Source organism: Cyprinodon tularosa, unplaced genomic scaffold (genome assembly GCF_016077235.1).
Source record: "Cyprinodon tularosa strain WSP-4 unplaced genomic scaffold, ASM1607723v1 ctg1004, whole genome shotgun sequence".
NCBI lineage: Eukaryota > Metazoa > Chordata > Actinopteri > Cyprinodontiformes > Cyprinodontidae > Cyprinodon > Cyprinodon tularosa.
The window spans coordinates 93193-105462 of record NW_024037788.1 but is presented as its reverse complement, the minus strand read 5'-3'; the positions used below and the strand labels follow the sequence as shown (position 1 = coordinate 105462).

The 12270-nt window shown below is 47.6% G+C and overlaps 1 protein-coding gene across 2 annotated transcripts in view; it reads left to right on the top strand.

The window, feature by feature from the left end:
• cdk14 (cyclin-dependent kinase 14) overlaps positions 1–12270 on the top strand; it is a 113185-nt gene that overhangs the window by 20083 nt on the left and 80832 nt on the right. For both annotated transcript variants that reach the window (XM_038276384.1, XM_038276393.1), the window contains exons 4-6: positions 344–423; positions 7581–7675; positions 9126–9188. In XM_038276384.1, the coding sequence (XP_038132312.1) occupies positions 344–423; positions 7581–7675; positions 9126–9188 (238 nt within the window). The remainder of the gene's footprint in view (positions 1–343; positions 424–7580; positions 7676–9125; positions 9189–12270) is intronic.

The following is a 12270-nucleotide window of genomic DNA, read 5'->3' as shown; positions in this document are numbered from 1 at the left end:
GAACTGAGTACAGTAAATGAAACTGATGATGGTGGCCAGGCCTGGTTTTATCCCAGCTGTTGCCTTTGGTCCAGTTAGCCCAGAAGGCCTTTACTTCTCTTCTATCTCCCAGATTTTCTTAATGAATCGTTTAGAAAAGTTACAGAGCTGCTGAGCTGCATCTTCTCACCATTGATGCTTGTTTAGCTCTGCAGGTCAGTCAGCTGCAGTCCTGCTCTTGTACCAAAGTCTCACTTCGCTGCAGCTAAATTGCTTTTCCTGGGTTTAAGTCTCCTGTCTTTGCTCCTGTTGTGACCTAATGGAGACGCTGATGATGCTCCTTTTTTTGCTGTGATGTCATCAGAGTGAACGGGAAGCTGGTGGCCCTGAAAGTGATCCGTCTGCAGGAGGAGGAGGGAACACCCTTCACAGCCATACGGGAAGGTAACTGAAACAAACTGACCCCCATCACTCTGCACCTCCCACCGTACGTATCGGGGCTACGCTTCATCAGACAGGATGAGCTAACATCAGGCCTGATTCCTTGGCAGAAAATCCTTCTGGAAAGAGCTTAAAACCATTAATAATAGGAAATCCTGTCGGTTTGGCTTCCTGGGTGAATGTGATTGTAGATTTTTGGAAAGTTATTTACCTGTGTTTGGGGTTAACCCTTCTAGATTGGTTAGTTCTCTAGAATCCATCAAAACACCCAAGATCTATCTTAATCAAAGATCTGTCTGTTAATAAATCTACAGGAATGGATGTTATTGCAGCTGAACATCTCTAATGTTTGAGACCAAGCATAGTCCCTCTCATTGTGTTTCATTGGTTTTATTATTCCTGGTTTTATTCCTCAAACCTTGATGAATGTGATTAAAACAAAATAAAATTAGCAGCTCTGATAACCATAGACCTATAGCCCTAGCTAGTACATTGTCTAAAGTCTTTGAACTAATTTTTTTGCCATAAGTTTGGGTCCAAACTTGGCACTGATGTGTATAAATGGCCTAAAAGAATTACTGAATAATAACAGCAAACATTCTACGTCTTTCAGTTTTTTAGATGCCAACAAGGCTTTTGATCCTGTTATCATAGAAAACTATTTTAAAAATTGTACTAAACTGGTGTGCCCAAATATATAGTAAGATGTCTTCCTATTGGGACTCAGACTCTGCAGGTGTGTCTGCTTCCTTTGTGTCAGCAGTGGAGTCAGACAAGGCAGCATTTTATCTCCTATGTTGTTTAATTTTGATATAAATGACGCCTGTAGAACTGGCTGCATGGTCGGCGCTTCCATTATTAATCATTAAATGTATGCTGATGACCGAGTGGTTTTAGATCAGCTGTCCAGCATACGGCCAACTACTGGATGTCAAATTCAACGAATCAAAAAGCATCATCTTAATTTGTGAAACTAAGCAGGACAGAAATAAAGTATGTCCTCGTTTCAAACTGTCTGGGACTTTATTGAATGTCTCAAATTAGGTAAAAATATCTTGTCCATGTGTTGACAGACCGTCGGATGATGATGCCGTGATGTTCGAATGTTAAACACTCAGCAAATATCCATGTCCCTAAGTTTCTGTTCTGATGAAGTGAAACTGAACTTGTTTAGGTTTTATTCTACATCTATTCCTAACTGGTTCCTAACTGGTCCCTAACTGGTTCCTAACTGGTCATTAGCTGGTCCTTGGTTGGTCCTTGGCTTGTCCTTGGCTGGTCCCTAACTGGTCCTTGGCTGGTCCTTGTTCGGTCCCTAACTGGTCCTTGGCTGGTCCTTGTTCGGTCCCTAACTGGTCCTTGGCTGGTCCTTGTTCGGTCCCTAACTGGTCCTTGGCTGGTCGCTAACTGGTCCTTGGCTGGTCCTTGTTCGGTCCCTAACTGGTCCTTGGCTGGTCGCTAACTGGTCCTTGGCTGGTCGCTAACTGGTCCTTGGTTGGTCCCTAACTGGTCCTTGGTTGGTCCCTAACTGGTCCTTGGTTGGTCCCTAACTGGTCCTTGGTTGGTCCTTGTTCGGTCCCTAACTGGTCCTTGGCTGGTCCCTAACTGGTCCTTGGTTGGTCCCTAACTGGTCCTTGGTTGGTCCTTGTTCGGTCCCTAACTGGTCCTTGGTTGGTCCTTGTTCGGTCCCTAACTGGTCCTTGGCTGTTCCTTGGTTGGTCCCTAACTGGTCCATGGCTGGTCCCTAACTGGTCCTTGGTTGGTCCCTAACTGGTCCTTGGCTGGTCCCTAACTGGTCCTTGGTTGGTCCCTAACTGGTCCTTGGTTGGTCCTTGTTCGAGTCCCTAACTGCGTACTTGTTTTCCTGTTTCAGGTCCTCCTGTCTTTGCTCCTGTTGTGACCTAATGGGGACGCTGATGATGCTCCTTTTTTGCCTGACTGGTCCATCAGAGTGAACGGAACTGGTGCCCTTGGTGAGTCCGTCTGCCAGGAGAGGTTGGAACACCTTCACAGCCATACGGGTGGTAACTAAACAATGACCCATACTCTGCACCTCCCACGTAGTACGGGTCACTTCAGACTGGATGAGCTAACTCAGGCCTGATCCTTGGCAAATCCTTCTGGTAGGCTAAAACCATAAATAGGTCCTGTCGGTTTGGCTTCCTGTGATGTGATTCGTAATGTCTTGGAAGTTATTTACCTTGTTTGGGTTAACCCTTCTAGATTGGTAGTTCTCTAGTATCCATCAACATCCCAAGATCTATCTTCATAAAGATCTCTTGTTAATGAAATCCTACAGAATGGTGTTTGTTGCAGCTGAACATCTCTAATGTTTGAGACCTAAGCTAGTCCTCTCTTGTGTCTCAATTGGTTTTATTATTCCTTGTTGTTTTCCCTAACCTTGGAATGTATTAAAACAAAATAAATTAGGCCCTGATAACCATAGACCCTATAGCCCTAGCTAGTACCATTGCTAAAGTCTTTGAACTAATTGTTTTGCATAAGTTGGTCCAATTGGCACTGATGGTATAAATGGCCTTAGAAGAATACTGAATAAAACAGCAAACATTCTACTCTTCAGTTTTTAGATGCCACAAGGCTTTTGATCCTGTTAGTCATAAACTATTTTAATTGTACTAATGGTGTGCCAATATATAGTAAATGTCTTCCTATTGGACTCAGACTCTGCAGTGTGTCCTTCCTTTGTGTCACAGTGGAGTCAGACAAGCAGCATTTATCTCCTAATGTTGTTTAATTTTGATATGATGACCCTGTAGATGCTCATGGTCGGTCGCTTCCATTATTGAATCATTATGTATGCTGATGACCGATGGTTTTAGATCGCGTCAGCATACGGCCACTAACTGGATGTCAAATTCAGACGAATCAAAAAGATCATCTTAATTTGTGAACTAAGCAGGCCGAAATTAAAGTATGTCCTCGTTTCAACTGTCTGGGACTTTATTAATGTCTCAAATTAGGTAAAATATCTGTCCATTGTTGACAGACCGCCCGGATGATGATCCGTGGATGTTCTTGTTAAACACTCACAAATATCCATGTCCCTAATTTCTGTTCGATGAAGTAAACTGACTTGTGTTAGGTTTATTCACTCTATTCCTAACTGGTTCCTACTGGTGTCCCTAACTGGTTCCTAACTGGTCATTAGTTGGTCCTTGGTTGGTCCTGGCTTGTCCTTGGCTGGTCCCTAACTGGTCCTTGGCTGGTCCTTGTCGGTCCCTAGTCTGGTCCCTTGGCTGGTCCTTGTTCGGTCCCTAACTGGTCCTTGGCTGGTCCTTGGTTCGGTCCCTAACTGGTCCTTGGCTGGTCGCTAACTGGCCTTGCTGGTCCTTGTTCGGTCCTAAGGCCTTGCGTCCTAACTGGTCCTTGGCTGGTCGCTAACTGGTCCTTGGTTGGTCCTAACTGGTCCTTGGTTGGTCCCTAACTGGTCCTTGGATGGTCCCTAACTGGTCCTTGGTTGGTCCTTGTTCGGTCCCTAACTGGTCCTTGGCTGGTCCTAACTGTCCTTGGTTGGTCCCTAACTGGTCCTCTAGTTGGTCCTTGGTTCGGTCCCTAACTGGTCCTTGGTTGGTCCTTGTTCGGTCCCTAACTGGTCCTTGGCTGTTCCTGGTTGGTCGCCTAACTGGTCCATGGCTGGTCCCTAACTGGTCCTTGGTTGGTCCCTAACTGGTCCATGGCTGGTCCCACTTGTCCTTGTTGGTCCCTAACTGGTCCTTGGCTGGTCCTTGTTCGGTCCCTAACTGGTCCTTGGTTGGTCCTTGTTCGGTCCCTAACTGGTCCTTGGCTGTTCCTTGGTTGGTCCCTAACTGGTCCCTAACTGGTCCTTGGCTGGTCCTTGGCTGGTCGCTAACTGGTCCTTGGTTGGTCCCTTACTGGTCCTTGGTTAATCCCTAACTGGTCCTTGGTTGGTCCTTGTTCGGTCCCTAACTGGTCCTTGGTTGGTCCTTGGTTGGTCCCTAACTGGTCCCTAACTGGTCCTTGGTTGGTCCCTAACTGGTCCTTGGTTGGTCCCTAACTGGTCCATGGCTGGTCCTTGGTTGGTCCTTGGTTGGTCCCTAACTGGTCCTTGGCTGGTCCCTAACTGGTCCTTGGTTGGTCCCTAACTGGTCCTTGGTTGGTCCCTAACTGGTCCTTGTTCGGTCCCTAACTGGTCCTTGGCTGTTCCTTGGTTGGTCCCTAACTGGTCCCTAACTGGTCCTTGGCTGGTCACTAACTGGTCCTTGGTTGGTCCTTGGCTGGTCGCTAACTGGTCCTTGGCTGGTCGCTAACTGGTCCTTGGTTGGTCCCTAACTGGTCCTTGGTTGGTCCCTAACTGGTCCTTGGCTGGTCCTTGTTCGGTCCCTAACTGGTCCTTGGCTGGTCCTTGTTCGGTCCCTAACTGGTCCTTGGTTGGTCCTTGTTCGGTCCCTAACTGGTCCTTGGCTGTTCCTTGGTTGGTCCCTAACTGGTCCCTAACTGGTCCTTGGCTGGTCCTTGGCTGGTCGCTAACTGGTCCTTGGTTGGTCCCTTACTGGTCCTTGGTTAATCCCTAACTGGTCCTTGGTTGGTCCTTGTTCGGTCCCTAACTGGTCCTTGGTTGGTCCTTGGTTGGTCCCTAACTGGTCCCTAACTGGTCCTTGGTTGGTCCCTAACTGGTCCTTGGTTGGTCCCTAACTGGTCCATGGCTGGTCCTTGGTTGGTCCTTGGTTGGTCCCTAACTGGTCCTTGGCTGGTCCCTAACTGGTCCTTGGTTGGTCCCTAACTGGTCCTTGGTTGGTCCCTAACTGGTCCTTGTTCGGTCCCTAACTGGTCCTTGGCTGTTCCTTGGTTGGTCCCTAACTGGTCCATGGCTGGTCCTTGGTTGGTCCTTGGCTGGTCCCTAACTGGTCCTTGGTTGGTCCCTAACTGGTCCTTGGCTGGTCGCTAACTGGTCCTTGGTTGGTCCCTAACTGGTCCTTGGTTGGTCCCTAACTGGTCCTTGGTTGGTCCTTGTTCGGTCCCTAACTGGTCCTTGGCTGTTCCTTGGTTGGTCCCTAACTGGTCCCTAACTGGTCCTTGGCTGGTCACTAACTGGTCCTTGGTTGGTCCTTGGCTGGTCGCTAACTGGTCCTTGGCTGGTCGCTAACTGGTCCTTGGTTGGTCCCTAACTGGTCCTTGGTTGGTCCCTAACTGGTCCTTGGCTGGTCCTTGTTCGGTCCCTAACTGGTCCTTGGCTGGTCCTTGTTCGGTCCCTAACTGGTCCTTGGTTGGTCCTTGTTCGGTCCCTAACTGGTCCTTGGCTGTTCCTTGGTTGGTCCCTAACTGGTCCCTAACTGGTCCTTGGCTGGTCCTTGGCTGGTCGCTAACTGGTCCTTGGTTGGTCCCTTACTGGTCCTTGGTTAATCCCTAACTGGTCCTTGGTTGGTCCTTGTTCGGTCCCTAACTGGTCCTTGGTTGGTCCTTGGTTGGTCCCTAACTGGTCCCTAACTGGTCCTTGGTTGGTCCCTAACTGGTCCTTGGTTGGTCCCTAACTGGTCCATGGCTGGTCCTTGGTTGGTCCTTGGTTGGTCCCTAACTGGTCCTTGGCTGGTCCCTAACTGGTCCTTGGTTGGTCCCTAACTGGTCCTTGGTTGGTCCCTAACTGGTCCTTGTTCGGTCCCTAACTGGTCCTTGGCTGTTCCTTGGTTGGTCCCTAACTGGTCCATGGCTGGTCCTTGGTTGGTCCTTGGCTGGTCCCTAACTGGTCCTTGGCTGGTCCCTAACTGGTCCTTGGTTGGTCCCTAACTGGTCCTTGGTTGGTCCCTAACTGGTCCTTGTTCGGTCCCTAACTGGTCCTTGGCTGTTCCTTGGTTGGTCCCTAACTGGTCCATGGCTGGTCCTTGGTTGGTCCTTGGTTGGTCCCTAACTGGTCCTTGGTTGGTCCCTAACTGGTCCTTGTTCGGTCCCTAACTGGTCCTTGGCTGTTCCTTGGTTGGTCCCTAACTGGTCCATGGCTGGTCCTTGGTTGGTCCTTGGTTGGTCCCTAACTGGTCCTTGGCTGGTCCTTGGTTGGTCCCTAACTGGTCCTTGGCTGGTCCTTGGTTGGTCCCTAACTGGTCCTTGGTTGATCCTTAGTTCGTCCCCTACAATTCCTTTTTAAACATCAATCTTTGTACTAAAATATTCTTTCTGTCATGATTTGTCGACATTAAGCGTTTGTGTTGCAACTTTTAAAAAGTCAATCTCCAAAGATGGAAGGTGGTCTATAATGAGGGATTGAGGGTTTAGTTAAATGAACCATTTACTGACTGTTTTAAATAACTGACTGCTGGAGCTCTGCCTCTCCTCACACACCCAGCTGGAAGGGAAATGAAGCAGAGGACGCCTGCCTCTCCCAGACAGCGGATCACATCAGAGCTGGGAAATTGAACTAACTTAGCAGTTTCTGGATTAGAGCCCGCAGAGCAGATATGTGACCAGCATTAGCCTCCACAGCTAGCACAGCCTGAGTGTCATGTCCATCAGATGGTACGCATCTCTGCAGGTTCCTGGAGTTTGGTCCTCACTGTGCAGCAGGGAGTCCTGCTTTGATCTGCTTTAGCTTCTGATGAAGGGTGAGTGCATGAGGAGCTGCCAGCAGCCAGCGTCCCATCACACAGTGACTGCTAAATGAGTCACCTGTTCTAAGCTGAGCTGATTTTGCTCTAAAGTTTGAACAGAATCCCACTGATTCCTCTTTCTAATGTCAGCTGATGAACCTGTGAGTCTGCAGGGAGGCGGGGCTTCCTGGTTGCTCCATGGTTTCCCTTTCAGATGTTCCTCAGTCAGTGACTGTAGCTCAGAGCAGATGCCATGGATCTGAATAGGATCTAACAGTGAAGGCCGTACCTGAAATAGAGACACTGACAGATGTTCAGCAGATGTTGGGGGAACACTTTACAATAAACATTGTTTATAAACGGTAAAGATATGCATGGTTACCAGTTTATTAGTGTTTTATAATGGTTAATAATCTGCATCTAACCCAGCTGTAAAAGGTAAAGCGCTCCTGCCAGGTTAGCCTAGCCTCTCTTCATTAAAGGACTCTTTACCGGTTAGAAATGGTGGCGGTTGTAAAGTGGAACCGGTATTTGGTGCTGAGTTAGTCAGATCATCCTGTGGGCTCCATCATCACGTCTCCATCTGCTCTTCTCCCTTTACAGCGTCTCTTCTGAAAGGCCTGAAGCACGCCAACATTGTGCTCCTCCATGACATCATCCACACCAAGGAAACCCTGACGCTGGTGTTTGAGTATGTGGTGAGTGAGCGCCTCAGGTTTTCATGTCTCTCAGCCCAGCTGTGGACTAAAGACGCTGTTAAGATGTTCCACTGCCAGCCGTTATGGTTCTGCTCCCACCTGATAATCTGATGCTGACGTAAAACAGCAGCTCATGTTTTACTCAGTGAAACTGAAGTAATGAAGATGAGCCCACCCATGGACGCCACATAGTGCCGCCCCACAGTGGGCTGATAGCCTGACTCCATGTCAGACCAATCTGCGGCTGATTTCCTGACCTCGCTGTAAACTGCTGCTGCTGGGACAGTCACGATGTGAAGCAACACATCTGGTTCTGTTCCCAGCTCCTCCTGGGTTTGGATCAGGATTTGGACCTGGGTTTTTCTTTCCTCTGAGTAACCAGGCCTCCCTTTAAAGTGGGGGCTGTGTGGTCTCTCCAGCCCTGGGCCCCACGGTGAGTAGAGGCGGCTCTGTGGAGCAGGCTGCTGCGCTGGGACATCTATGTTCTTCGTCTGCTGGGATGAGCTATAGGGAACGTCTGCTTCCAGCTGCTGGTCAGGAGCAGTTCTCCAGGGTTGGTCTGAGTTCGGCGTTCCGGTCAGACCCACACCAGCGTCTGTGTCCAGACGTCCCTGACCAAAGCTCTGCACTAGAACTCCAGGTTTCCACCCAGCTGATGTGGTTTAGAGGAGCAGGAGCCTCTGAGGCTCCTGAACCAGCACCTCCTCCTCCCGAAGGAGCAGGCTGAGGTACAAACCGCCGGGACGCTGCCAGCAGGTCCAGTAACTGCTAAGGAGACGGTTCTAGGCTCTAACCAAACGGATCGGAACCACAGCCTGATGGAACTACCGATCTACACGTTTGAACGTCTTTATAGAACGGGAGCAGCTTCTGACAGAGAAGCTAATGCAGCAGAGCTGGGCGTTCATCCTGACTGGAAGGTCAAAGGTCGGCCCTCTGGTTCTGCTCCTCCTCAGTCGATCAGGAGCCAGTCTGAACAAACATGATCTATAATATTAGATGTTTCCAGTTAGAGCCAGCTTCTGTCCTCAGCTCTGAACTACAGCGATAGCAGGAGGTTATTTAAAAGCTTCTGCATCAGAGACATTCCCTCCTCCTCAGTCTCTCCTTCACTTATGTTCCATCAGCACCTTCATGAAGAAGACCGAAGCACCAGAGCCTGGAGGTCTGTGTTTACATCAAACATTCATAAACAAGTTTATAAATATTTAAACGAGCTCTGGAAATACAGAGGGACTCTGGATGAAGCCTGTTTGGGTCTGCGGGGCCACCGTACCAAACCAGGAAGCGCCTTCATCCTGTCATGGTTCCCCTCCATCGCAACTCAATCTAAACAGAATATATTAGAGGACAGCTCCCCTCTGGGGTTCTTCTCCTCATCGTCATGGTTTTTAGCTGTTGCCATGGAAACGGGTTCTGATCATGTCTTCTGCTCTGTTCTCTGTTGCAGCACACTGACCTGTGTCAGTACATGGACAAACACCCAGGAGGTCTCCACCCAGACAACGTGAAGGTAACGTCCTTCATGGTTCACCTTCAGCTGAGTTCAGCTGCCATTAGTGCACCATCGGTCACTTTACTGCTTCATCCTGAAGGTGGAGCCACTGAGCTGAAACTACTGCTGCTCATCAGTTCTAAGATCTGCCTCAAATAACACCACCTACTAACCAGTAGCTGCTAACCAGGACCTGCTAACCAGTAGCTGCTAAGCAGTAGATGCTAATCGGTAGCTGCTAATCAGTAGCTGCTAACCAGGACCTGGTAACAAGTAGCTCCTAATCAGTAGATGCTAACCAGCACCTGGTAACAAGTAGCTGCTAATCAGTAGCTGCTAACCAGTAGCTGCTAAGCAGTAGCTGCTAATCGGTAGCTGCTAACCAGGACCTGGTAACAAGTAGCTGCTAACCAGTAGGTGCTAAGCAGTAGCTGCTAATCGGTAGCTGCTAATCGGTAGCTGCTAACCAGTAGCTGCTAACCAGTAGCTGCTAATCGGTAACTGCTAATCGGTAGCTGCTAATCAGTAGCTGCTAACCAGGACCTGCGAACCACAAACTGCTTACCAGTAGCTAGACACTGGTATCCCCTAACCAGGACCAGCTAACCATTAGCTGCTGAGGAGCAGCTGCTAGATAACCTGCTAATCAGTAGCTGCTAAGCAGTAGCTGCTAAGCAGTAGATCCTGGATGACCTGCTAATCAGTAGCTGCTAAGCAGTAGCTGCTAAGCAGTAGATCCTGGATGACCTGCTAATCAGTAGCTGCTAAGCAGTAAGTGCCAATCAGTAGCTGCCAAGCAGTAGCTGCCAAGCAGTAGCTACCAAGCAGTACCTGCTTAGCAGTACCTGCTTAGCAGTAGCTGCTAAGCAGTAGATGCTAAGCAGTAGATGCTAAGCAGTATAGATGCCAAATAGAAGCTGCCAAATATTAGCTGCCAAATAGTAGCTGTTAATCAGTAGCTGCTAATCAGTAGCTGCTAATTAGTTGCTGCTAAGCAGTAGCTGCTATTCAGTAGCTGTCAAGCAGTAGCTGCCAAGCAGTAGATGCTAATCGGTATAGATGCCAAATAGTAGCTGCCAAGCAGTAGCTGCTAAGCAGTAGCTGCTAAGCAGTAGATGCTAAACAGTAGATGCTAAGCAGTATAGATGCCAAATAGTAGCTGCCAAGCAGTAGCTGCTAATCAGTAGGTGCTAATCAGTAGCTGCTAAGCAGTAGCTGCTAATCAGTAGCTGCTAATCAGTAGCTACTAATCAGTAGCTGCTAAGCAGTAGCTGCTAATCAGTAGCTGCTAAGCAGTAGCTGCTAAGCAGTAGATGTTAAGCAGTAGATGCTAATCAGTAGCTGCTAATCAGTAGCTGCTAAGCAGTAGATGCTAATCAGTAGCTGCCAAGCAGTAGCTGCAAAGCAAGCAGTCTCTGACATCTGTAACCTGATCCCCATCCATGCCTGCAGGACCAGGCAGCATTTACCCTCATAATTCAGTTTAGTTGGAGCTGAAAGCCTCTCAGTTCCTCAGAGGTCCCCCCCCCCCAGACCTGGAAACATTCGGCTGGCTATGCACTGCTCTTTAGAACAGGTACCACACCGTACCATGCGGCTGCATTGATCATGGGTGGTTCTACACAGGGGCCAATGGGGGCCAGTGCCCCTGAAGATCATGTCCTGGCCCCTGTTATGGCCTGATACGTCCTTTGGATCTGTTTCACTCTTTTTCTTCACAAACTCTGTATTTCTAATTATTTTACAACAATAAGGTGATAGCTTCAGTGGTGCTGAGATAGGATCCTAGTTTTCATCTGCTAAATGTTTTTTTTCAAACAAATTGCTCCAATTTTTATGGCAGAATTTATCAGATTTTCTTGAGTTCTAATTCAGATTTTGTAGAAAACGGTTATTTTACCTAAAATTAATTCAAAAATATGTGAAATTCCTACATTCTGAATGTATATTGACCTAATAAGACATAACATTATAAACTTAATTGAATAAAAATGTCACTTCATGCAGCTCTATTAATATATTTGAATCCCTTACTCTGTTTTTTTTATTCCATGCTTTTCTGTTCCCCATGGAAACACACTGTCCCCCTCCTGGCCCCCTCCCGGCCCCCTGGTACATTCGGTCTAGTACCGCCACTGTGCATTGATGACTGAAAGACATCTTCTGCCTCCATTTATCTGTTTACTACAGTCTGTTGAATTCATGTTCATGTGGATTTAAAGACATTTCAATTAGTGGAAAAAATTGCAGGGGGGAATATAAAAAAAAAGTAATCAACCAAAACTTTTGCGACCCCCATGCAGTACCTCTGTGGACCCCTAGGGGTCACAGACCCCCTGTTGAAGACCTCCACTTTAATACGATGTAACGAGTAAATTTCTCCATTGTGAGCTCAATAAACACAACCAATCGATCTAAAAGAAAAAAAAGATTGAACATTAAATTTTAATGTCATGTAATCATCAGAAAATTACGGAAGAGGATTAGGGCCACTGAAAAAAATAAAAGTTAACTGATTTTTAAATTTTATTTCAGTTTAACATTGGAAAAAAGTCAGAATTCTGAGGAAAAAAGACAGAATTCTGACTTTTTTTCTCAGAATTCTGACTTTTTTCCTCAGAATTCTGACTTTTTTCCCATACTAAACTGAAATAAAATTAAAAAATCAGTTAACTTTTTTTTCCCCCACTGGCCCTAGAAAATGATGCAATGATTTAGGAACCTTTAAATCAGCAGACTGGCTAACAGAGGATGAGCTAATAGAGACAGACAGTCTGAAAATAACCCTGAAAACACGTTAGCATCAACAGCGCTAGCCTGCTATAGCTGCTAGCTTGCCTGTTAGCCCACATTTTCTAAGGATAATAACGGTATGAAACATTTAGAAACCACGGCCCTGGCTTGTGTTAGATCTGTTGGACCATCTCCCCTGGGTTTGGACAATCTGTCCTTCTTTGAAGGGACACAGGCGGTTCAAAACGGGGATGTTTGGTCTAAAGCAGGCATCTATAAACGGGTCCTCGACAGCTGATTCTGGTCATTGCAGTTCAGCAAAAGCCTGTAAATCAGCAGGATGTCGGCCCTCCAGGACCCACTTCGG